The 27,559-nt window shown below is 40.2% G+C and overlaps 1 protein-coding gene across 1 annotated transcript; it reads left to right on the top strand.

Moving 5' to 3' along the window:
• Positions 1–310: 310 nt before the first annotated feature.
• LOC104258925 (carbonic anhydrase 2) lies at positions 311–18,353 on the top strand. The gene is made up of 7 exons (XM_059836018.1): positions 311–383; positions 957–1,154; positions 11,568–11,686; positions 13,134–13,226; positions 14,000–14,062; positions 15,047–15,202; positions 17,546–18,353. Exons 1-7 carry the CDS (start codon positions 350–352, stop codon positions 17,663–17,665), a joined length of 783 nt encoding a protein of 260 aa, XP_059692001.1. The 5' UTR covers positions 311–349; the 3' UTR covers positions 17,666–18,353.
• Positions 18,354–27,559: the final 9,206 nt, after the last annotated feature.

The following is a 27,559-nucleotide window of genomic DNA, read 5'->3' as shown; positions in this document are numbered from 1 at the left end:
TCCGCGGCGCCCCGCGTTGCGGCCGGGCGGCCGCAGGTGCGCAATGCGGGGCAGGGAGGCAGGGCCGCCCCCGCCCTGCCGGCGGCCGCTCCGCGCCGCGCCGCCCGGCTCCCGGGGGCGCTGCCGGCCGGGCCCGCCGCAGCTCCGCGGCCGCGGCGGATCGCGGATTTTAAGGGACCGCTCTCTCCGCCCCCAGCGGAGTCTCCCTCCGCCCCCGCCCGCGCTCCCCACCCCTTCCTCCGGCCGCGGAGAAGGGCATGGAGTTGGCGGGAGCCTATAAAAGCCCCTAAGAGCGCGCCGGGGCCACGGCGCTGCGGCAGCCTCCCCGGACACAGCCGGGCCGAGCACGATGTCCCACCACTGGGGATACGGCAGCCAGGACGGTGAGTGCCCGGTGGGGTGCGGGGCGCGGCGCGGGACACCTGCCGGCAGGTCCCCGGGAGCAGCGCCCGGGACGTGCCCGCTGCGCGTCGCACCGAGCCCTTGCTCTGAGCGGGAATGAGCTCGGTGGCGCTTTTTTCTTTCCTTTTTTTTTTTTTTTTATTCTCTTTTAACCTTGAGATGCCACCTGCGCCCGAGCAGCGAGCCAGGCGCGCCGCGCGATTTGCCTGGAGCATCTTCTGGTTTCCTGCTGTCATTCCTTTACTTCGGTAACGGCGCAAGGAAGAGGGGAGGACGGGGCGCTGCTCCAGCAGGACGGGGTGGCCTCTGGAAGGACGCCCCGGTAAAACCTCTGCCTCAGCCTCCAAGGCTCAGGGGCTGCCGGGTCCCCGGCTTGCTCCCCGGGTGGCATTTCCCCTCGTCTGTGCTGCCAGCACCGGCAGCCCGCACGGACGGTACATTTATTAAAGGCTGATGCTAGTGTTAAACATCCCGGTTCCTAGAGTGAAGGTGATCATTTCTGTCCCCCGAGCTTCCCGTCTTTTCCCACTGAGCTGCTTTCTGCTGACTTGCAGGACCCGCTCACTGGCACGAACACTTCCCCATCGCCAATGGAGAGCGGCAGTCTCCTATTGCCATTAGCAGCAAGTCCGTCAAGTACGACTCCTCTCTGAAGCCTCTCAGCTTCAGTTATGATGCTGGCACGGCTAGAAACATAGTCAACAACGGGCACTCCTTCAACGTGGAGTTTGATGATTCTTCCGACAAGTCAGGTGAGACCTCATCTTCGTGTGCAGGGGTGGAGATGGGAGAAACTGCTCCTAACACTGCTAGTAAACGGCCTCCTGAGGCCACAGGGTTTTTTTAAAGACAAAAAAATACCAAAATGTTTTGGCTTCCGTAAGGCCAGGATTCAGCCCTTAAGGATTCAGTGTCCCACATGGCTCCTTTAGACTAGGAGAAAGCTGAGCTCCCGTTAGAAAGAAACTAAGCCTATCTGGGCAGTTTTGAGCTGCCCTGCTGTAAGCTCCAGAGGAGTGAATTGCTTTGTGATTGTTTAAATCAGAAGGATTTGGATATGGGCTCAGCTGTGGAGTGAGGAAAAAGAAGATTATTATTTGTCAAGAGCATTTTTAGGCATAGCTCATTATAAGCTACTGACCAAATGGTTAAAAGAAGAGGCAAAATACATCATAGGAAGAAACTGGCCTTAGAATAACAAAGGATTACAGTTAACAACTTGAAGTGGAAATAGTTTGGAAATAGTTTCTTTGGTTATCAAAACATTATTTCGTATTTCTGAAGCCAATATACTCCCAGGTTAGTACAGAAACAGAGGAATGATTAGAAAACACCTCTTTGTTCTTCTGTAATTTAAAAAAGCCCCATTATTGCTGACATGTCTTGATGCTGGGCTTTCTAGATAAAGATAATATATCTGACACATTCTTACAAAGTTTGCTAGCAGGCAGTTGTTCCACAGCGTCTTACTGTTCACTGTAGTGTATGGTGTAATTAAGCACTGAGTCCTGCAAACCTTTTAGTAATCCTTACTGAAAGAAATCCAGTATTGATGGACAGACAGAATCCGAGCCACAGTTGCAACAAGAGTTTTGTAGATTGTCTTTAACTGTAGCTTTTCTGCTGGCTGAATTTGCAGAAATCATCACTGTTACAATGAATGTGCCTCTATTTTTAATTTAGACAGCAAAAACAATCCCATTGTAAGTCACTGCCTTCTCTAGACACTGCCAGATTTAACTTGCTTGAGCAAGTGCCCTATTTTTCCTAAGCATTTTGTTGGCAATGTCATTTAGGGAATGGTGCTGAAAACAAATGATCCATACCTACGAAAAATGTGGGGTTTTTGCAATAACGTAATATAACAGTATAACAGGCATTCAGCATTGCACTAAGAATTTGACTTGGTATTTTAACTACAGTCTTTATACTGAACAATATTAAATGGTCAGCTATAACTATTCAGTTGTATAAATACACATAGGTTTATATATAACTTACACAGAGCATCCACATGAATATTTGTATGGTTTAAAAAAAAAAGAAAAAGTTATTCTGACTTCTTAAGTGTTTATTTTTCTGAAGCACTGAGGAGCTGAAGGAGCTGAATGCATGTTCATTTGAACAGTGTCATGAGGAATAAGGTGAATGAGTCAGAGTACAAAAAAGGGGATTATGTTTTCACCAGATACATGTGAGTCTGCTCTTGCTGTCATCCTGCTCTCACTGAGCCCAGAGGAAGCAGGTTCAGGTCTTCACAGTATAACAAAATTACTATGTGTTTGCTTTGTGTGTGCATACATTTGGAAAGACTGTGAAAATTAGGTTGTATTTGGTAACTTGGGAGGAAAAAATGGCAGGAACGTGTAATAATCTAAAGAAATGTCTGTAGGAAGAATGCTTTTTGTGAGAAAAGTCGGTGCAAAACCAGAACATCTGTGACAGGGATCCTTTGACAGATATGCAGTGACACAGCTTTCAGAGTGGGAGGATAGGAGAAGCAAGTAGAAATATTCTCAGTAGCTCTATTAGTGAATCAGAAACTGATTATTCTTTAGGAAAAAAACATAAAACAGATCTCTGTGAAGTCAGGTAAGGGTGGATCCTTCAGTATCACACTTCCTATTGAAAATTACAGTGCATACAATCTACCTGGCAGCACACTTAATGGCTTTATTTGTATGCAGTTAACTGTGTAACCTACTTTCCTTACACGAAATAGAGCTGTCTTTGACTTGACTGTGCTTGATTCACTCCTGTTTCTGAATTTGAGATTAACTCTAATGTGTGTACCAAATTCTTGGTTAGACATCACGCAACAGTCACAAGGAGAAACTATATGAAATTATGTGATATGCCGTATATTTTACAGAAGACAATGGAACAAAATCCCGTAAATACTTCCCACAGGCTATAGTGTATGCTCCTATGAGGTGTTCCATATACAGTAATGCATTATCTGTGGTAGTAGGTGCAAAATGAAGCCGTAAGATCATTGTATGTGAATAATCTTCAAGACATGAGTAATTGCACACAAAGAAGTAGATCCATTCATTAAGAATCTTCAGGCTCATAACTAATGACACTGAAGTAAATTCTACAGCATTTCTAGGTATTAATATCTGTTTGACTCCTGCTCTTCAGGGTATACAAAATGAGTTCTTGCAATAAAAAATACAGGTAGTAATAGTATAGTAAAAATAGGTAAGAAAGCTAAAATGCATGTTTGGATAAAGCGCTTTGAAAGTAGTTGTTACTTATTTCTTTGATTCAGGAAAATATGTAATGTGAATACTGTGGATCACAAGTAACAAGTAGATATCAGAATATTCAAAATTTTGATGTAAAATATTTTTCCCGCAAATAAAAGGCTCTTCCCCCAAAATGCATATTTGTTACATTACATGTGTGCATACAAGACTATGTAGTATAAATCTTCTGCCCATATCCGTGAAAAACTAAAAATCTGAAAGAAAAAATTGGATTTCTTAAAATTATATCCCATCTATATTCTTTAGCACAGTAAGGATGTAAAATAAAAGTTTAACTTTTTAAAGAAAAATAATCTATGTGCAATTTATGTGACTAGTTTGTCTTCACAGAAGAAAATGTTTTCTTCTCTGCTTTTAGAAGATCTCTTTACTAATAGGTGGAGCTTTATAGACATAACTCTTGATTCAGGTTGTAGTTATGCCTATGACCTATAAAATTTTCTCTTACAATGATGTTTTAACAGAGAAATTATGTTAAAATCTTTGTGATAGCTTTAGAACCTTTGTTTTACTTTCTTACTATTTTTAATAGATATGCTTAGATGTTACTAAGCATGCTTAGAAAAACCCTCTTCCTAACCAATTACCCCCCAGTCTTGTAATTCAGTTCTTCTAGTAGGGCCTTTTAATTTCTTGGGCTACGTGACAGCTGTTTTATTCCAGAATACACTTCTAAAGTCTCAGTCAATTCCCGAAGTGAATCCCCTTCATATTTCACAGTTGATAGTTGGTAGAAATGGTGTACAGAAAGAAAATTCACAAATCAGCATTGCCATGTTTATGAACACTTTTTTGTTTGCTCAAATTCCATGATTTTCCCTTGGATAAAAGGATGCCTTCTGTCTTGTTTCCTTGCAGTCTTTTGGAATGTTTTCTTGGACTTGGATGTAGAAAGTGAACAGTGAACTTCCTCTTCCAGTTGTTACTTAGTTTCTCTTCTCCTTCAGTTCTTGCAGTCGCTTTCTTAGTTCTCATGTCCACTGTCTTTTAATAGTGGTGAAAGTTCAAGTATTTGTAGGGGTTCATCTTTAAAATTTCTATAACTTTAAAAGCAAAAATTCATTATGATAAGTGTCCCTAGGAATGAAACTACAAGTTCAGGTTCATCCACTGTTGTATCCTGGGACCTGACCTTTCATATATGAGTGAAGCAAATAGTGCTGATAACCATTAAATTATAATAATGCACCTTATTTTAGGAACTTTATAGCAAAGGAGTGTCTCATTAAGGGTACTTATTTTATCATATTAAAAACTTTATATTATAGTCTGCTGAAGGACAAGTGTATCATTTCACTCACTTTAAAAGGTAGAAGTAAACAGCGACTTCTCAGAGCTGCAAAACCACAGGAAGTGACTTCGCTTAAGAAAGCCTCAAGAGCCTGAAAGAAGATTTTGTAACATACTTACAATGTGTTCTCTATGTAAGTTTCCTGGAAAACTTTTCAGAATTCACCTAAAACCTGAAATTCAAATGGGAAATTCTCACAGCGGTAGGCACTGTATCAATATTTTCTAGTCATGCGTATGATGAGCTTATAAAAGGAAGAAGCCAACCGGCAATTAGTTTATTCTATAACAAGAATGTTAAAATATCATATTTTAACTGTAGAACCTGACAGAAGTGAATTGCACCTATGGTGTAAGGCTGTAGAGACGTTACTAAATGTACTGGTAATTTCTGCCGGTGGATGAGTCTCTTAATTATTTCTTCTTCCCTCATCGCTGCTGAGCTAGAGATAATATTGAAATCCAAGACAGAGTCCCATGTAAATCTGACACTTTTGCAGATACTCAATCGTAGTAGAACTTTAAAATTATGAGGAGGCCTAGGGAAATGAAAATACTGTATTGACCTTGGAACTAGCACCCCTTGGGAGACTTTCAGTAGTTGTAATCAAATACATTGCCCCATTCTTCCTATAATTGTAAATATTAATGAGGAAGCTTCAGCTGTATTGAATTATGACTCGCTGTAAACAAACCAATTTATTTTGTTATATTTGTTATTCAACAGCCAGTGTGTTAGCAACGCTTGGTTGGCAGTGAGTTACTCTGAAAGTTGTGCCACTGTTGCTCTTTTCCTACACTTCTGCCTCAGCAGGCAAACTGGGAAAGAAACATGCAGGTCTGCTGTCCTTAAGGCACATCTTTTAATCCAAGTCACTGCCACTGGGCTATTTTTAGGCTTCCCAGCTCTGAAGATGTAACATTAGCTATGCCAGAATAATATTGTGTGTTTTCAGTATACAGTCATAGATTGAAGGTCCATAATACAGTATAGCCTAAACAATGTGCTCACCCTTCTGAATCAAAAATCGGGGAACTGCTTGCTTATAGTTTACAGTACTCAGAACCTGCCCCACGTGTCACAAGTACTTTTGTGCACTGCTTGACTAGAAAGTCAGAGGTCTCAGAGGGTGTGAGGTCATTAAGTCATTTCTCTAGTGAACTGGGATCACCAGAAGATGCAAAGTCTCTGTAAGCAGGTGACTTGAGAATAGTTCTAGTGCTTCCAGGAACTGGAAAGGAAGATGAGAGGGCTTGAGATCAGTCCTGCATGTTTCAGGCCTTCATTTCTTGACAGAGACCCAAAGTGCTCTTCTTCACTTACATCAGCTTTTTTTTTTAACATGCAACTTCTAAGCAGAAATTTGACATGGATTGTGTTTAAGAATGATGGCAACTTCCTTCCCTTCTTCCAAATGCCTCCTCTAGAGGTGCTTTTAGTGCAAAACCAGGAGAAACTAGTCAGCTGTTATCAGCTAGGGCCACTTGGAAAAGTTTATTTTTAAGATGTAATGAAGCTGTGTGCCAGATGTCACCATGACTACTCTTCCTAGCTGATATATTTGTTCATTTACTTATAGGCATGAGGGACTGCTGCATAGAGGGAATGCTCACACCTTAAGTTTGTTCATCCTTCATTAGATCTCAACATAGTATGAGCACCATGTGCAAGACACAATTTTCAGTACTGTAAGCAGCCACTGAGATTAGTATTATAGCTATTACCATTGGAAATTAAAGCAATTGTTATTTTTAAGAGAATTTTAATGCTTCCAACTCAGTTCTTACAAAGTCGTTGTCAACTCATACGGTGTGAAATACGAGGACTGAAGGTTGATCAGACACTCAGTACAGCACCTTGCGACTCTCAGAGCATCTCCATTTAAAAGACTACGCGAGAAATAAACTCCACTGGTCCCAGGGAGTTTGAGGAAAGTTAAGAATCTAAATGACTCTGTATCCTTAAGCAGGTCAGCATTTCTCTGGCTGGTACCCAGTCTGGATGAAATAGTTAAGCTGAGGTGAATCAGAATCGCTGACCCACTGCTGATACACACGTCTGCAGACCTGCTGCATTTTGGCAGATGTTTCATTCTGGTGTATCTCTGTGGAACATTGTTCTTGCCTTATCAGGCTAACCCTCTAGCAAGGTCAAAGTAGGGTTTTTTTCTTATGAGATACCAATTACGTAGTTTTTCTCTTGGTGAAACCCATTACAGACATTTTCTGCCAGTATGATCCTTACAGTCAGATGCTTGCGTGCTGTCTTGCTCTCTTGCTTGTCATGATATAGCGTCCTAGGAGGAATGTGTGAAAGAGATAACATAAAGAAGGAAACATCTCACAAAATGTGACGGTCTGTACTCCACGTTTCACAGAAGTGCCAGCTCACCCTAACTGAACTCTTCAGTCTGTCAGACAGGGAAGCCCATCCTCGCATAAGAACACAAGGCTAATCCCTGAGCATCCTCCTAAGAGCCTTTTTTGTGCCATTAATAGTGCATGGTGCTCAAGATGTTTTTTTCCTCAAGTAATGCTTCATCTACTTTGTGTCCTCAAGGCCTATTTTTTTATCATACAGATGTCTGTGTATATACAAAAGCTTACAAAACGTTTACATTAATGTATATACTATGCATATATTTACATATACACCTACAACGTCATACACACATGCACATCTACTGTAGGCTGGTACAAAATCATGGCTTTCTTTATGCCAAAGCAATGTGTGTGCAACAGGGCTGTCCTCAAAGATAGATGCTTGAAATGTCCTGCTGCTAGGTTTTTGTCTGGTGGAATCTCAATTAGAACTAAATTTCCTAAGTTTGGAACTCTGGACATCCGTTGTGCTGTAGTGAACCCATTATTTCAGCTACTGGAAGGAGCTTTGCTGTCAGTGATTTCCATTTGAAGAACATTTTCTCATTCTGCATTTTCTCACAGTAACAAACTTCAGACTAGTATTTTTCTTACCACACTGGTTTGCATGACAGGATGGAATTCATTATAACTCATGAAACGATCTTGTAGTTCAGCCATTTCGATTATTTCTTTGACAGGCTTATTGCCTTGATGAGATTTATTAGTCTCCTGCTCTGTATAGAGAGATCATCCCATAGGAGGTAACTAAATAACAGTAATTCCACAGTATTCCTGCAAAAATTCACAGATGTGGATGCTGCCATTTCCTGAAAAAAGGCATGAAGTGGTCCACAGTATTTTTACAAAGCTGTCCTGTTCTACATGGGAAAGGTAACTACCTAGTGACTTGCCCTTACATAGAACAGTGAAGTTGTGTGGCCTCAGTAAACAGCTGTCCCAGATGCATCAAAATGCCCTTTGATTTCTGTGTGTTTCCAAATATCCTAAGAAAGTGTAATGGAGACAAATAGAGTTCACCTTCTTTATCCAAGAAATCCCACAGACATAAATAGAACAGTTCCTGTGGTTATTTGACTTTCCAAATTAGCGCTGCTAATACTTATATTCACTTAATTTAGAAAATGTTATGAAATCGTTTAATAACAGTGCAATATAATTACTGGATGTTACTAGTATAACTTCTGCAGTGAAGGGAAGAAGGTTGAAAACAGTTACCATTTCTTAATCTAAGCAAAGTAGCTCCAAATTTGTCTCACTGTAACATTTCAAATAACTGTCAAATAGGAAAAAAGTTGCATTTTCAAGCTGTCACCTCTTGGGCTGTTACACATCTACGGAGAGCAGGTTACTGATGTGGATTGTGTTGAGTAGGATGAACCCATAAGAAGAGAATGTGTTTTCCAGGTTGGCTGGTGCTGTCTTCACCTTGCATCTGAAGCTGTGCTATATAACAAAAGGGAGCACAGCTACGTATGTATTTCCAGGATGGTGTACACTAATAGTAATTTCAAAAGGAAGGGAGCTAATGATGAGGTGCTCAAATATGGATCAGAATTTCCCCATCCCTCAAAAAAAGGGGATGGAAAGGTTGGACTTCTATCATCAATGTGGCCTGAATCAATGTTCATGTCACACAGGACAGGGAAGTTCCCGGTGTGAATGTTGCTCTGATTCTCGATGAACTTTTACTTTGCAAAAGCTGGTAGCATTTATTCATGGTTTAAAAAGCTTGTGCTGGAAAAAAATGAAGCTCTAACATTTCTACTTTGACTTTTAATTTTAAATTTTACTTCTTTGGAAAGGCTGAGAAGTATTAAAAAAATAATAACTGCTTAATGGAGGCTGGAACAAGAGGGGCTGTTTTGTAATTAAGCCTGCTGAATTTGTATTCATTTACACTAATCTAATTATTACTTTCTTTGAACGCTCTGCTGTGAGTCAAAATAAGCTAGTGCTGGATTTGAGAACCACAGAATGAGAAAAGTAAGCAAAAACTGCAAAGAGATTTTTTTCTGCATTTTGAGTTTTACAAGACTATAGCAAACTGTATAGAGAAATAACACTGCAAATGGATTTAAGATTGCATGGTTCTGCTTTTCAGCATGCTTTCCATTGATTAATAATGGCAGATTAACCTGTGCTGCGCTAGTGCTTTCTGAGATTGAGGAATGGTGGAACCTCAGTCCATTTGTACCTGCAACGAGCAGAAAGTCCATTAGCCAAAGGAACTGAAACTGAAACATTGCAACTCCATGGCATCATTTTTAAATTAAACCTGATTTTGTATGGATTAGATGATTTTGCATCTGTAAAGACATAGCAACCAATTACTTCGTTTTCAAAAGGAACTAATGCACTCACAGTCACCATTATGAAAAGTATTCTGATTTGTAGTCCTGTGCTTGAAACAGTTACGCTTCTTGGCAACTAGCACACGCAAAAACATAAAAGTAGAATAAGATATGTTCCTATTTAATGACTTTAAGTAGCCATTCTTCTTTGTATCACATAGCTCGGCAAGAGGTAGGGCAAGCCTTGGTCTGTTGCTGTTCGGTGTTGGCTACAGTATCGGAAATTACAAAGGCTGCAGTGGAACATATATTCACACTTTTCAAATAGAAATACGTGTTGGGAGACTTCTAAATATATTCACCAAAGAAAGAGCCCCAGGCAAATGCTAAATTTGTCTACCGAACACAAATTTTGCATGTGTAAGGCACACCAGTGAAAACTAATGTGTTTTATATAAATCTTATATTTAATTTTAATGTGTTCCAGTTTTTTAGTCAAATCCTTCTCACTCCATTGCCAAGTATCCACAGCTGTTGTTGTCCATGCTTGCATATAATCAGAATTATTCAAACCTGAACAGACAGTGACCTTTTCCTATCTGCATTTGATGTATATTTTCACACATGCACGTATTGTGATAGTGTCTAGACTAATTGCAGACTGAGAGGAAAGCATCTTTACTCCACAGAACCATTTTGTTTGTGGCATATACACAGAGCACACTTACATGTAATATCTGATGTCCACACTCTTCTGTCACTTTATTATATATATTTTTTTATGTATATTCTAGAGAAATTGATCTCTAAGATATATAACACTTCATATTACATTTTAAAATATTTTTTATTTTTAGATATTAATACCTTAAAGATTTAATTGTGAATTTGAGATGGTTAGCAAAAAAAAAAAAAAACCAAACCACAAACCAGTGTGAAACCTTGCTCTAATAACTTAGATGAATAGCTCTATTTAATAGAACTATTTGTTATTGTTCTGTGCTTTATGCTGCACTGGAGGAGACATTGTCCGTGCCTTGAGCATTTTGCAGTAATAGGCTTGATCCTGCATATCATAATGGTGATTGGTCACAGTTTAAGTACAAGGTTAAAACTAACAAGCAGAAGAAGGGTGCTCAGGGGAACTCTCTCCTGTATAATTGAAAGTGTGGCTGGGCACTTCACTTAGAGCAGTCACATAGCAGGAGTAACGTCAGATGGTGGAGAGCGTAAGTAAATGCCTCATTTCCAATCCATATTTTAAAAAATCTGCCTCTGCAGGCATTGCCACTCTCACCACCATTTTTTTTCAACTCATTCTTGAGGAGTAAAGCCTGGGAGAGACAAGAGATTTGAATTCACATCTCTGCAGTGCCTCGCACTGTGTCTAGTGCTTTACCTTGCTGCAACCCATGGCTAACAGGTGTTTAGGTTTAATTTGGAACCAAAAGCATTTTACTCAATCCAATCCACTACGTGATTTGCAGAATTAAGGCCTAAATGGATAAAGTGTCTAAAATTAAGGGACAGAGTACATTAGTAAGTGAAAGGTGATTTGGTCTTCAAGTGTACTTTCATAGAATAACGCTATATGGGTCTCTTACAAAGGCTGTTCTTGGCCTTTTTAATTTATTTGGTGACAGAAAAGTTACATCCTTAGCTCTCCCCTCATCACCTGTAATATTAGCATGCTTGTTAAATTGCTGATGAGACACTCACTGTAAAGTCACTTATGGTTTTATACATTTATTATTGATTTTGGTGTATTGCAGCAATGTACCATTGAGGATGATCTGGAGTAGCATGGCAGCATGCAGAGCAATGAACTGTAATTCACTTGGAAGACTGGAGCTGGACGTTCCAGTTTGAAGTGAGACTCGATAACAAAGGTTATGGGAGACGCTAATGGAGGCTTTTTGCTTTACAGTGCTGCAGGGAGGAGCACTGGATGGAGTCTACAGGCTGGCACAGTTTCACATTCACTGGGGATCCTGTGAGGGCCAAGGGTCTGAGCACACTGTGGATGGTGTGAAGTATGATGCAGAGGTAGGATATGCTTTACCTACTCCAGTCTTTTGTGTATAGTGAATTTATTTATTTATTTTAATCTTCCACCATGGTAGCAGCTTCTCTACAAATCTTCACAGGGCAAGAGATTGTGGGGGTTACCATAGAAGATATTGGTACAATACCACCCCAGGACCTACTCCCTGCAATAGCAGAGGCTAGAATTGGAGGTCTCTTGTAATATATTTTTTTCAACTACTACATATCAAAGAGACTACAGAAGCAGAAAACCCCACAGTAATTATCCCTGTTTTTTTCTCCTGCTTTCTTGATGGCTCATGAAAATTATGAAGAAATAGACTTGCAGCACCGCTGTACATGCACATCCCCTTTTCCTGGCTTCAATTTTTAACATCACAAACATTTAGATAAACAACAGAATAATTTTGGGGCAAACCCTTTCATCTTTTGGTAGCAAAGAAGCAAGGGGAGTTGTGAATAGGGCAGGTAGCAAAGTGAGACCTTGCAGGCACTATTTGTAATAACCTTAAGACTCCAGATGTCCCTTGGACCACTTAAGACTCTGTATTACAGTCTCATTGCAGAAATTGAGTTGACTTTAGTGCCTTGCATCCCATCTTTCCTTGTACCCTGTTTAGAAATCTACCTCTAGATGTTGTGACAGACTTGTTTAACCCTTTCATAAATGCACATTGACTGAACAAACCTGTGATTTGCATTGATGGATAAAAGAAATGGCCCCACAAATTTGTTGGCTCTGTTGCTTTTTCATGAGATAAAGTAGCCTTTGTCTTATCTGAGAAACTTGCTATTGCCTTACATCTGTTCACAGTACCATAATTACTCGCTCAAATTGACTTGCAGATATGGGGAAACAGCCAGATGAACTTCAATTAGAAATAGCTCAAAAATCAAAAACAAAGCAACATCCTGGCTAATGTGACCTGGAGATTAATTTCATATGCTTTTAAAAGGCTTTCCAGAAAAGGACAGGGCAGTTTTTAAAAAACTCTCTAGATTGCAGGTCAGATCTGTAGTTAATACCTCTTCTCCCTGACACTGGACAATCATGTCTTTCAGTGTTGATAAGAACTCCAGGATATATAGCATTAAAATACTATTTCAAAATCCTGCAGGTGGCATGCAGGCAAAACTCATGCTGAAGATAACAGGAGTTTCACCAGACTAAAAGCAGAATGATACGGCCACAGTTTGCATTTAAAACTCACTGGAAATAAGACTGAGAAGCAAAATAAAATGCATGACAAATCTCTTTGCATAAATGAAACGTGAAAGTAGATGAATGATTCAACAAATTCTTAACTGTACACAAAAGTTTTTAAATCTCAGCAGTAAAACACCATCTGCTCTTAATGTTTAACAAACTACTTCCCTGCATCCTCATCTGTAAAATGCTGTGGATGGAATATCATCTTCATAGTGCTGCTTGTTTTCTTGCTCCTAGCTCCATATTGTTCACTGGAACGTAAAATATGGTAAATTTGCTGAAGCTGTGAAGCATCCTGATGGTTTGGCTGTGGTAGGCATCTTCATGAAGGTTAGTTAAACTTTCTTTTGTATTACTTGGATGAGTCCAGTACATTCACTGTGTTGCAGGGGGACCTAAGAGCCTAAAATATAGAATAAGGCAGCATTATGTTATGCTGCATAAACCTATAGCAAACTAGATGATGCTCCAAACTCTTGGCTTTCTCTACGTATAAAAATTGTACACCAACAATGGACTATGACCACCAGTCATCACTGTGGTGGCCCTATAGCAGCTAACTTGCCTTCATCATGACAGTGACACTGCCATAACTCTTATCAGTGAAAGGTGATGTACATAACTGACAAAGTTATGTGTGGTTTGAATCTGCAGTAGGACCAGCCTAAATAACACCTATTTTCCTTTTCCTGTCATTGTTAAATGTCCAGAGCATTTTGTCTTATTTGAATTGTCTTCACAGCTAGTTGGAAAAGGTAATTGTGCCCCAGCAGTGTGCATTCTGTCCTGGCCTCACTAGATTTTATTAGGAGGGTAACTTCTATGAAAAAAAGAACAGCTCATGTCCGAAAATAAATCCACACACTGTAAATGAAAATAATTTTATTCTGTCCACTGTCCTTGGCTGACCCATTTGTGCTGACTTTCAACTGGCATGATTTTACAGAGACAGTTCCAGTCACTTTTGCTGTAGTACTCCTCTTACATAATGAAATGGTGCTGGGAAAATGTGCTATAAAATGTTTCCTTGAGAACTATAGCAGAAAACTAAAGGTATCATGAGAGTGCATGGTTATTTTCTTTTCATATGGTTTGTATTACAGGTAGGAAATGCCAAGCCTGAAATACAGAAAGTTGTGGATGCCCTGAACTCTATTCAAACCAAGGTAATATTTGCTGTCTGTGTGGCTTGACACCGATCACAACTGTGCTGTTATCTTATCCAGAAAGTGCGTTATTTACTTCTTCCCAGTCTGCTACATGTACAAAAGTAAAACAAACCTTCCTGCCATCAGCACTAATGCTCCTGTAATCTTAAACGCAAAAGAGATTCCAATGAAGTTGTGGTACAGGGTGGGGAATACTGGGAACGGTGATCATTTTGTATCTCTGTGGCTATGTTTCTCTGTCTTTTAGCTGCATTTAAGCCTATACGGTAGGATTCATCTTCCTAATCTAAACTACTCTTCTAGGTGCCCTTTCTAGTCAGTGGTGACAGATGCAAAATGCACTTCCCCGCATCTCTGCATCAGTGGGATACATTTCCTTCCTCCAGGAGGGCATGCTTCTCTTGGCTATTCTAGAGGGAGTCCAGATAAGAAGTTTGATCAAGATATATAACTCTTAGGAAAAAAAGCCTTTCTGTAATTTAAATATTGTGTGAAGGGTGTATGTGATCTTAATGAGCTGAGTAATGAGAAATGAGAAGTACTTCCTGAGTAGTTAGGTACCTTCATAGTGGGTAAAGAGAGAGAGGGTAAAGAACGAGACTACGCTGTTGTCTTTGTCATCAGGCTCCCTTTGAGGTAAATGGATGTTGCCATTTACTACAATGGACTCTCCAACAGATCTCCCAGATTCTCTATTTCCAGTGCAATTGGTGTACGTGGCATCTGAAAAGTCATTGTTCCTTCAAGGAGTGTCAAATCCTATCTCTAGGAGCAGGGAACATAAATTCAACATTTAAAGTGAGAAATAATGTCTTGAAAGTCTTGTAACATATGAAATATATTGCTGAAAGTCTTTAACCCAGAGGTACTGTAGGATGCTTTCAACACTGTATGCCAAACTCCGTTTCTGCCTTTCTCCAAAAATGGAGTTTCCCGTAGGAGACTTTACTACTGTTAGCCCACCTACTTTCTTTATTGTAGGGGAAGCAAGCTTCCTTCACAAACTTTGACCCCACTGGACTGCTTCCTGTGTGCAGAGACTATTGGACGTACCCTGGCTCACTGACCACTCCCCCACTGCTCGAATGTGTGATCTGGCACGTTCTGAAGGAGCCCATCACTGTCAGCCCTGAGCAGGTAGGTCTCCAATGGATGGTGCCAGTAGATGTGTACTGGAGTCATCTTGATTGCTTTGGTTCAGCTCTCCTGCTGATCTATGGCATGGCAGTTTATGTTACTGCAGAGCTATGCAGGGCATTAGCTAGCATCACATGTCAAAAATATATATCTGAAGTGGTTATCCTCTTCTGGCAGGTCTCTGCTTCTATGTATGGAAGTAGCGTCTGCTGTAAAATGTAAGGCTGTCCTCCATTAGGACACAGTCCAGGGAAAATTTGGGGAGTTTTAAAAAATTAATCATCAGGCTTTCCAGATACATGGTTAGAGCTGCCATGTGGTAAAAATGTGGGAAGTTTGTAGCATGCATGAAGGACCATTTGCACATGCAGAGTTCGTCTAGCATGTCTCGTGAGCATCAGCAGGTTTGCTGTACATCCACACATCACCTATCTGGGTATAATTGCCCGGAAAATACTGGGTTTACCAAGCATCTGAAGAGCATGTATTCTGCATCCACAGTCACACACCATAGGCCTGTGGTTGCTTTGTTGAACTTCCAGCATTTCCAGGACACAGAGCTCATTTTACAAGTTCTATTCAACACAAAACAGACTGGGAAATCTCACGCAGAGTTGTGACAATCCTAACAAAGCTGCGTTGTTTGGAAGAGAGAAAACTTGCAGATTCCAGAAGTCTGCTGCCTTAAAAAATCCTTTACTCTGTTGAGCAGCTTGAGGAGGATAGAGTCTTCCTAGTAGGAAGGAGCTCGTGCAGATTAAATTGCTCCTGGCCCTAGCTTTCTGCACCATCCATTAATGAAATTACATAGAGGCAAGATTCCATCCTTGGGCTTGCATCTGTGTGCTTGGGAGACATAAATAGAATATAGAGCCTATAAATATAAACTAGTCCTGAAGGGTTTTAGTTTACCCTTCAAACTCTTAAATCCCTTTTATCAATGGCAGATGTGCTAACAATATACACATAATTCTAGGGGCTTTATTCAGCTGATGTGAAAAAGGTGCAGCTGAGCTGTTGTGGGACTTAACATAATAAAAGATGGAATAAATGACAAAGAAGAACTATTGGAAATAATAATTATAGCAATTATTACCATTAATAAACTGCAAGGGAGCATTAGAGTTGACACTGTTTACTTGTTCTAAACTACTGGTATTGCTATTGATAATACAAGGTTTGCAAATATGGTTTTGTTTTAGGGCAGGAGCACATTCACCAAAATAGAGTTGTTTTTCCTACTACACCTACTTCAACAGCCTACAAGTGGTAAAAGACACCACTTGTTTCTCCCACACACCCCTCCATATTACCATCGACATTTCCAAGATGGATTTGAGATCAAAACAGTGTGTGTGGCAGCTCGCCTTTTCATTCTAAAACTGATCAAAACAAGAAACCATAAAGCAGAGTATTGACACTGGGTTTAAGTTGACTTGGTTTTCCAAAGATAGATAAAAGCTGGCTATTACAGCAGGGTGTAGTGAGCCTGTTATCATTTGCTGTAGTGACACAGCAGTTCCTGGCAGAGGTTGAGCTCCGAACTTTGTTCCTGTCAGTCCTGAAGGTAAAGTCCTCTCTCGGGCTGGTCACTGCCGGCAACTTTCCTCCTTGAATAAGGGAAAGCCTGGCCTGCAGCCTGACTCATACAAAATCCTGTATCCCACCTACATATTTCTGTCAGCAGTTCCAGCTGTCTGTGTGAGATCACATTTGGAGTGGGATAGTATTTTGGCACAGTCTTTTTCTTGGTTTTGGAGATGCCCACTTAGGTACTTTCATTACATCAGACTGTGCAAATGCCAATTTTACTTTAGGAACAAGAACTAAAGCCTTACTGTATGCTCCCATTGATGTGGAACAGTTTTTCCTCTCACAGTATTTGAAAATCAAGATATCTTGAATGAATTTGGCTGCTTTCATTTGACCCAAGGGTAAGGTCAATGTTTTTTTAATATCAACTGGACACAAAAAAATCCAACTTTTAGAAGAGCCAAACCAGTACAACTTGCAAAGGATCCTGAAAGGGTTTCGGTTCAGATCTGGATCAAGGACAAACAGCTCTTTGTGTACAGAGTTCAGAAAATGCGTGCCTACATCTTCATTTTCTGTGGTTTCTTAGTTCTTCTTGGTAGGGTATTTTGTGGACAAGAGAGCCTGTGTCAGGGGCAGGAAATGGTGTGGATGAAATGCAGAGACACGTGGGTGGTGATGCCATCTCCAGACCATTAGTGATGACAAAACTTTGAGTTGGACCTCTGGCTCAGGCCTAAGGTGTATAATTCAAATAGTCCTGCTGAAACAAGAGTATGCATTTGAGGATGTTTGTGCCTTTTTCCACAGATGTGCAAACTCCGTGGCCTTTGCTTCAGTGCTGAGAATGAGCCCGTGTGCCATATGGTGGACAACTGGCGCCCATGTCAGCCTTTGAAGAGCAGAGAAGTCAGAGCTTCCTTCCAGTAACCTCAGCGCTGAGTGTGTTAGAAATTGCTGTGTTTGTGAGGAGCCCCTTTTGCTAAGCACAAATCAAACCTTTGCCATGTGTGCCCTGGCAACATCTTGTCTCCCAGATCCATTCTTTCTTTTGCTCTGCATCTAAAATGCCAGCTAATGAAATGTGAAAGGCTCTTGGCCAAATAGGAAAGGGTTCATAAGGTGTGGGGTTGGGGGAGGCATAGGGGGGTGGTGGCTGTGTGCATTTTGGTGACTGTTACTGCGGCTGACACTTTGGTATGTTGGGAGAGGATATGGTGATAGCGAAATAAGCCATTTTGAGAAACCTCATCCACAGGTGTGATAGTACACATAACTAATGATAACTTGAAGCTTTGTGAAAAGCACAGGAATATAGAATATAGGTATGATTTAGGAAAAAAAGGATTTTGAGAAAGTAAAGCAAAATGAATATTGAGAATTAGACTTCTTAGATTTTAAGAAACTGACATGTAAATAGTTTTGAGACCGTTTTACATTTTTACCCATGCTATCAACAACCTTGATTATGTCTTAATGGTAGTGTTGGATTTTTTTAATTGAAGATGTCCTAAATCAAGTATTCTCTTTAAAAGTTGTTATTACCATAGAAATAATACAAAATATCTTTCCATTGAAATAATATATGCTCTAATTTAAAGAGGAAAATAATATTGTATTTTAGATAACTTCTCTAATAAATCTATACTTATATTTTTTCTTTCATGCTGTTATTTTAATACAGGAAAGGAGTCACTAATCTGTTCGCATCGTTGCATATTAAATGTAATTACTAAACATATAGTATATTGGGAATTGGTTTCAATGACACTGAAGATGAATGCAAACCTATATGGATATGTTAGAGCTACTTAGAGAAAATTTACTCTGATAGAGAGCAGAAGGAAGTGTTAGTTTTGAGCAATCACTACAAATTATCATCAAAGTCGACTGCATAATAAAAGATTTCCTCACAAGAATTTTGAACAAACTCATACTGAAGAATGGGCTTCTCCAAATCAGTTGCTTAAACATTGTCCATATGTGACAGCCCAAAAGCAAGGTGCCTCATCTTCACGCAGAACATCTATTCAATCCATTTCTCCAACTAGACCAAATCTTTCAAGACTGTGTCCCCAGCATTTGTTTTTTAGCCTCACAGTATTATATCATATGAATGATTTCAACAGAAGATTTTTTTCAGCAGAAATATTGCTGAACAGACAATAGCTTCTAATAAGTTCTATTGCTGGATCTTTACTAGCTGATTTTTTGTGTTTTCATGAACACATATGCAACAGATACCTAAATATAAATCTGTTCTAAATACACAGGATCCAGACAATACCATAAGGGGCTACACTCCTTCTCACGTTCCTGGCTGTTGTGAGAAAAGTCATCTTCAAATCTTTCATCGCGTTGGATTCTGGTCCTAGTTTTTAAGGCAATTTATTATGAGCTTCATACCCCATCAGGGATCACTTTGAAATTTATAAGATACCAGCTGGGCAGGCTAGGTTCCAAAATTCCTGGGATCTTGAAATACATGAGATGGGATTGAAACCTTCTCATAGTGCATACAAACACCTTTAGAAAACTCTGTCAAATCTCCCCCTTTGAAAACCTTCCCCATTTAAAACATCCCCCCCCCCAAAAAAAAAAACAAACCAAAATGAAACAAACCCCAAAACCAGAACAGAAAAACAAAATGTTCCTTTGCCACAGGTCATTTGTACTAAGTTCAGTTTTTCTGAATGGAGCTATGAAGGTACTTGTCTCTTCCTACAACAGCTCTGCTGACTCATCCAGGTTCTTCATGTTGAGTGGTTTGAATACTTTTCTGACTCCGTAAGTATCACCCGCAGGCCTGAGTGCTATACATAAGTCCCTAAATAATGCAAGGGAGGTTACACCTCTAAAATTAGAATTGTAGATCCAATACATTGTGGCTTAAAGCTGCTGAAGCAAGCCAAGAGGAAATGCAGAATAACAGGATGGCTGAGGCTGGAAGGGATCTCTGGAGGTCATCTGGTCCAACTGTTCTGCTCAAGCAGAGCCACCTAGAACAGGTTGCCCTGGACCATGCCCAGATGGCATTTGAGTATCTCTGAGGATGGAGACTTACGGGCTTATGACCCATTTATTTCAGCAGGTAGCACATTTTTGCTGAAGCTGAAGTGCTTGTTAGCACTGACAAACACTAAATTTCTTCCTGGAATTGTGCAAGTATGCCAGCACTTGCTCTCAAAGATGGCAACCCTACTCTTTACATAAAGACTACATGTTATGGCACTCCTAAAATTAAAAAGCAAAATATGAGAGCCCCAGATTTTCAAATTTTAAACCCATATCTTAACAACTGTGATACCCTGACTAGTAGGTAATAAGACTTTCTGAGAAGTGGTAAGCTCATTGGTACCTGTACAGCTTAAATAGTATCTAGGCTGGTATGTGACAGGGAATGTGAACTTCTGCCTAATGGCTAGGGTAGAAACCTGGAAACACCTGCGAAGTTCTAACCTCTGCTGCAATAAAAAGTTTCATGTCGCATACTCCATTGCACTTCAAGGTTGCTCCATAAATACTAAGTAACAGCAAAGACAACCAAAGACAGCCATATATTTATCATCTTGTTTGCATGAGCCTGTTTACTTGGAATGTTGCCAGCACCATACACTTGCCTTTGCTGAATATGAAGTACTTTTATATTCAGCCAGACAATGCAAGCTGATGTTCGTTAAGTCATATAGATGGTGTACAGGAAGAGCCTGCTGAATGTCTTACCTGTGTGGTCTACAAGGGAACACTGTTCTTCATAATTTTTCTTTTTTTTTTTCTTTCTTTTTAAGTGAACAAACTTAGAGAAATGCCCCCCAGAATCGTCACAAAAACCCCTCTCCAGCATAAAATGTTACATGGGCTTATCACAAATTCACACTTTGCAGTTAGACTCTTGTGCAATGGATAGCCTTTTCAAGGAAGACATTTATATTGAGGCCAACCCAGAAATTAAGAAAACAATTTCCCTGGCATTCATGAATCAAATCCCGAATGGTGACTTCGATTAAGATAAAAGTGAATAGAACCATCCAGTTCTTCTTCCTGACTTCTATTCTCCTTCACTATTGCCTGTATGAAGAAGTTATAATTAGTTCTTGCAATTGTTCCACAGCAGTCTTAAAACAACACCCATTCTAACATCACACTCAGACCTATTTAAACTGGAAAATTTTTTATGAATTCATAATGAAAAAGAAGAGGCCAATCTGCTCATGGAACAGAAGTTATGTTTTATCCTCTGCAGGTAATTGTGTTACTGTCAAGTAGGCAGCTCTGATTAAAGGGAAATTTATTTAGAAGAAAAAAAAAAAGAAAAGAAAGAAGGCTAGTGTGTTAATGTGAAGTCGTCATAAGATACTCAGCCAGCACTATGATGGGGGAAAGGGAGAAGCACGTTCACTTGCAAACTGTTCATTTTGCACAGTTTGTGATCTTGTCTCGCACTTGTCTGCCAACTCCATGTGTTAGAACATTTTATGATTTCTCCACTGCTATTTCTAAGGGTTGGATGTGTCCTAGATTGACATGGGCGGGTATACTGTGATTAGAGATGTTCCCTGGGAGATTAGATAATAATGCCCTGCATGGAGTCAGTAATATTTATAGAAGTCCAGATAGCTTATAAAAGAGTATCACTCACTAAATGACAGCTTTAGGATTTTCTAACTCTTCAAAGAAAAGCCCTGCAAGCAACAGCTCTGTCAAATCTAATATTGTAGAAACAAGCAGTTATGAAAGTACAGGCAGTGGCTTTATTGAAAAATTCCCATGGACCCTCTAACATTAGCCACTTCCTTTTCCACACCACAGCAGCTCATACAGTCACATAGCACGTGGTGATAGTTGCTTACACTGAGTGTTTGACATCTTTTAAGTCTATTTGGCAACTGGACACTCCACTGCTGTTCCTCTTCCTCTTTCAGTATGATGGTAAAGGGCTGTGCTGCCTCGGTGCCATCGATGGTTCACTCAGGCTGTGAGAATCCTCAGCCACCAACTTCCTAAAGGTATGAGTGCAATGGGCGCGTGTTCGAAGCCATCGTAGCTCCATACCAAAGAGTGAGAGGTACGATGACAAAACTTTTCAGGGATCCCTGACAAATTTTAGAGCACAAGTCTCGCTATTTTTTTATCCAAGCCACAAACCAAAGACATTTCAGGTATGTCCCCATCCCAGTGTGGATTACAGTGTAGTGATTTCCCAAGCTCTCATGTTCATCCAACATCGAGCTCTTCAGGATGCTCACTTTAGCTCAGAGCTCAAAGCAACATAGCTATGTTGACTGAGCTGATGGACCCAGATTCTTAGCAGGGCCTAGTGCAAACATCATGTAGCTGTGTTGCTCCTAATCCCAGGATAGAGTCAGTTTTGTCCAATGAGGATGTCAGTGCACTGCGGCATATTAAACAATAAAAAGATATCCTCAGGACATGTTGAAAAAGGCAATGTATAAGCCCTGTTTTTATAATCTTGTGTGGTATGTGGCATTGTATATACGTATAATAAGAGGCAGTCACTTCTCTTTTGAACTCCACCATGAAACAGAGAAGAAATGCATTGAGACAATACGCAATAAACAAGTGATTACAGCAGACAGGTGGATATTAACTACGTATTTTTCTTGAAAGGTAGGTTTTAATGGGTCTTGTAACATCACTCAGTATTCAAAGACCTGGAAAATTTTCTGCAAAGTACTAGAACAGATTATTTCAGTTGGAAGTGACCTACAATGATCATGTAGTCCAACTGCCTGAGCAATTCAGGGCTGACCAAAAGTTAAAGCATGTTATTAAGGGCATTATCCAAATGCCTTTTAAACACTGACAGGCTTGGGGCATCGACTGCCTCTCTAGGAAGCCTGTTCCAGTGTTTGAGCACCCTCTCAGAAAGAAATGCTTCCTAATGTCCAGTCTAAACCTCCTCTGGCCCAGCTTTGAACCATTCCCACGTGTCCTATCGCTGGATAGCAGGGAGAAGAGATCAGCACCTCCCTCTCTCCTGAGGGGTCCTCAGGAAGCTGTAGAGAGCAATGAGGTCACTCCTCATACTCCTTTTCTCCAAACTAGACAAGCCCAAAGTCCTTAGCTGCTCCTCATAGGACATTTCCTTCCAGCCCTTTCACCAGCTTTGTTGCCACCTTCTGTCTGGGAAGCCCGAAGATCAAACAAGGAAAAAGAGTTTGTGTGGCACTTGGGTGCCTTGAACCAGGGCTAACAGAGAGAAATCTTTCCCTGCCTGCACCACTACACAAAGGGTGTCTCTGAGAGGCATGACAGACACGCCAAGGCTGACTGGTTTCACAGAAAGCAGAGCTAGGCTCTCCCTTTTGGATGCTGATCTTCTAGCCCAAAGGCCAGGTCCAAAGGTTCCGCTCACTCCAGTAAGGTGGGAGGAGTCCACGTGCAGGGTTCATCAGTGTAAGAAGCGGAACCCATGACCAGTGAAGGATCCTCTTTGCTGATCATGTGCCACCCCATACATAGAGGAAAAAGCAGGCTACTGTAAGGACTCATGGGACCTTCTCTCCCACTCCGCTCCACAGCTGGGCCTCCTCCAGTGCACCTGAGCAGGGAAGGACAGTGGCAGTGTAGTGCCCTTTCCAAAAAAAAGGAGGAAGGATAGCCAATGATCCTGTTTCTGCAAAACTGTGTAGCAGCAGAATACTTTTTTGGAGTTAGGGAAAGGAAGAGCTTCCTCTCCTCTGCCTAAATTCCTCTTCAACCAGCTGACTTGAACTTGATACAAGAAGAACGTGAGGCTATTTGATAGGATGATGCTCACATCAGGTAATATGCAGGATATTGTAATTTGGATGATGCATCTCTTCACCACCTTATTAATTGTATTTCTTCCAAAAGTCACTATAAGTAGTCTAATTACATTATTCTCAAATGACAGTCTTAAATAATGTATTCCTTGAATCAAAATCAAAACCGAAAGGCCTCTAGATACTTGCACTGAACGTATCTTTTGGTTGTTTTAGTCATTAATAACCACGCACTGAGAAAGAATATAGAAATATTAAAGAAAACAAGAGCAGCATTTTGCAGGAAAAAAAAAGATAAAAACAAAGCTTGAAAAAAATACCATCCTCACTCAGAATGTGTTCCTGGGAGATGTTTGAAAGGACAGCATTTTGCAGATCAGCTTAAAAGAGGGTGGTAAACATAATTTCCTCCTACTCTCTGTAGAAGTGCATCAGACTCTCTTAAATGCTTTTTGACTAGTAATGGAAATCATACCCAAATGGCATTTGAAACTGTAAAAGTATTTTAAATGATTTTAGAGACATAAGCAAGCACTTATTGAATGATAATGCCTACGGATACAAAATGCAGTAATCCCAGAATGAGTAAAATGCCCCTCCTGTGACTTCTTAAATATCATCTTCTGCTCTGCATTACTCTCTGGAGAAGAACTCATCACTTCATCAAGGGTGTGGGGGAAGCAATATAAAAAATTATATATTTATTACTCACTGACGTGAGTAATCCCATCCATTAATCGAAGTTCAATTGCCTTGCCACACTCCTGCCCAGGAAAGGCCATTCTCTTTCCATGAGGAATGGAGTTAAGAGACTGAATACCTGAAAGGTCAGGTGTCCTGTTCCTTTGGATTTCAGTTTAGGGATTTATCCTGAAGAATAGTGGGAAGTGGATAAGATGGAGGAATCACCTGTAGTAAAGGTGGCTAGAGGAAATGCTCTTCATTTTTCCTCCAGCTTCACAGATGTTCCCCAAAGACGTGAACATGAAATGAGGACTGCATTACTCCCATTAGCATAGCACACGCATGGAGGGCTATATTCAGGCCTCGTACTCCAAGTGCCAGTTTTAAGTTTACAACCACTGTAGTGGCTAAAGGACAAGAAAACCATGAAGAGGTCACCAATGAAGAGCTGTATAACAGATAATCTCTTCATGGCCTCAACCTCCATACGGGTACCTTGACTTTCCAAATATCTTCCAGCTCACAATCTAACAGGTAATGCGGTAAATGCAGCCTTGCTGAAATCTCTTTCTCCATTTGTCCTTCCAGACCTGGCTTTTTGTCTGAATGGGAATGAGCTGGGCCAGTGGGACTGTTCATGTGAAGAAAGCTGACCACGCTCATAAGTGATTTGCAGGATCCAGCTCTTAATTCCTGTTGAGTGAAGTTCTGTTTCCATCTAGTTATCTAATCCCTCTAAAGTCCCCAATGGAAATGTCAGATCATTCCCACATGAAAATCCATTCTTATTTCTCAGAGGATTTTGCAAGCACTGAGCAGCTATCTAGGTAAAAGGAAGAGAGGGCACTGTGACAGTTTCTTTGCCTTTCAGAAAGAAAAATAGCAAACAGGAAAAAAGTCTAAGCTTGAAGAATATTGAAATTATTTTCATTCTGAGGAATAACTATATTAGTGTAGTAATGACCTGATCTGTCATGCAACCACCTTATTCTGTTTAATAATGTTATATGATAATAACAAAATATATGAATAATGTTTTATTGGACCCTGGCCCTCATATCTAACTACTGCAATATATCTGGCTTCATGATAAATGTCAATCTCAATTCATGCGAAGGAAAAGCCTTTCTTCCTTCAAGATGTTATGCTTTCAGTAATATAAACCTTTGAAAAAGTGTTTATTTTTGTCATTCTAAGACCATTTGTCTTAGAGAGCATATGAAATACCAAACCAGTATACCAATTAGTACCCAAAACCAAACAATCCACATCAAGCCAAGCAAAATATTTTGTATTTAGTTAGTAGCTGCTTTATCTTTCTCTTCATCCCTTTGCTCTTTGATCAAAACTGCTCCTTTTGAAGTGTTCACTAATAATAATAGGGAAAAACTGGGTCATATGTCTGCTCCAGCAAAAAATACCATGCATTTCAGATACCATACATTTGCTTATGGTTGCTTATAGGAACTAGAGATTCCCACTAGGATTGAAAAAAAGCTTTATTAAAAGATGTTTCAAGGACTCAGATGAAGCTAATTGCCCAAGAGGGATAGGCAGCCAAGTAAAAAACAGGCCTGTCATAGGCAGCCCTCACTCCTAGTCATTGCATTTCTAGTGACTGAAGAGCTAATGACACCAGACTCTTCCGAAATTCACAGCCTGCAAGCTTGATTAGGTAAGACAGCAAGTCTAATCTGCATTTAATGAATGATTCAGGAATAACTTCAAGAGCCTAACTTTAAGATAGCAGGGTATTGACAGAAATAGGTACATGCTCTATGCACATCCTGTGACCTAGCTAATTATGGGTACCTGAAAAAGTTATTACACTTCTTCTATCCATTTTCAAAATCTGTTCTCTGCTTGTTCTGCCAGCTAAGAAAATCTAGCATTTTGTTAAAACTTATGCTACCGTGTAAGCAGAGGCTAGAAAATAATGAGAGAAAAAAGGAAAACTGACTAAACTTTTTATTTCTGCAGTGCAGTATAGGCAGACAGATATTTATGCCTCCATGGAGCCCCAGTGTTATTATTGTGAATTCACAGTGACATCTCCTAATCAGTAAGAGGATTTTGAGCTACAGCGGTCTGAACACTCCAAGTAAAGAGTGCTAAAGACATACAAGTAAGTGCAATGAAAGAAAACTACCCAAATATAAAGAGGAGATTAGGATATTTTCATTCTTTCTAAACCCAATAATATTTTTTTCCAAGAGAAGGAAAAATAACAATTTCCTTTTAAGAGGTGGTTCTTAGATATATTGTTTTTCAAATAGAAATATTTTGTGAATGTTGGCAGCACTGCAAAATGTCACGAAAGGAAACTGTATTGACATGCACAACCTGCAGTGACACCATCAAAGTATCAGTCATTCTTGGAGTTTGAAAACTCTCCAGCACCTTCCTTTTTATTTAGCAGGAAAAAATTGCTGAGGTGTATTTAAAGCTGACTATATGTCAAGATTCCAGTAGGGAAGAGAGGTGTTCGAGAGACAGATAAGTCACCCACACTTTTCAGACTTTCATCCCTCTGTCACTGAAATTTAAGCGCAGAATTCATTCAGCATGTACCACCGACACTTTCCTCCCTGCATCTTGCTTCAGGTCTCATGCAGCAACCTTCACTTTCCCTCCATCCTCAGTTAGGACCCCAGAATGGTGATCTAGACTTACCACATACTCTCAGTATGGATTCCGATCTCATGTTCCCTATCTTGAAAATACAGACCCGGGGATAACTAGGGCACTGTGAAATGGCAGTTGTACTCTGTGTGACAAGAAAATAGCTACTGCCAAAGCAATATAGAGCAGAGCAGGTGAGGAACAGCAACTTGCTCCTTTGTCATGGTTGGCAGATTATGATTCCCCTGTCTGTTTTGCTGTTTTTCTGTTTTCCTGTCTAACTGAGTTCCTTTAGCACTCTGGACAGTAGTGTGGATAAAATCAAAGTATTTGGAATAGCTAACTATTACCTGCATTTTGCAATGGAGGAAATAAAAGCAAACACAGAAATAAAAGTGATCTCCAAAGTCATACTCTGTACAATCAGAAATAAAACTCAAGGCTCATACACCATGAGCCCATGAGACTGTTCTTACCTCCCAGCAGTCAGAAATGAGCTACTGATTGCAAGAGCACTAGAGATGTGCTTGAGAGAATGAGGGCTCTTGGCTCTTTGAAGCAGTCAAGGGAATCTGGGTTAGACCCAGATAGTAGCACCACTGCTCATGCAGCCTCTGCTTAAACAGTCAGCTTTGCACCTTGGAGTTTTTCTCCTGCATGCTGCTGTATATACCACCAGCCTTGTGAAGACTATGACTCAAGATCTCTGCAGACTTATAAGGTTGAAAATATCCTCAACAGCTTCAGCTCT

Source organism: Gavia stellata, chromosome 3, assembly GCF_030936135.1.
Source record: "Gavia stellata isolate bGavSte3 chromosome 3, bGavSte3.hap2, whole genome shotgun sequence".
Classification (NCBI taxonomy): domain Eukaryota; kingdom Metazoa; phylum Chordata; class Aves; order Gaviiformes; family Gaviidae; genus Gavia; species Gavia stellata.
The sequence above is the reverse complement of the archived record's forward strand: the minus strand, read 5'-3'. Positions and strand labels throughout refer to the sequence as shown.

Coding starts and splice junctions, on each gene's coding strand:
- LOC104258925 (XM_059836018.1), top strand. CDS start 350: ATGTCCCACCACTGGGGATACGGCAGCCAGGACG. Junction 11,687..13,133: donor GTGTGAAGTATGATGCAGAG/GTAGGATATGCT, acceptor TCTTGCTCCTAG/CTCCATATTGTTCACTGGAA. Junction 15,203..17,545: donor TCACTGTCAGCCCTGAGCAG/GTAGGTCTCCAA, acceptor CTTTTTCCACAG/ATGTGCAAACTCCGTGGCCT.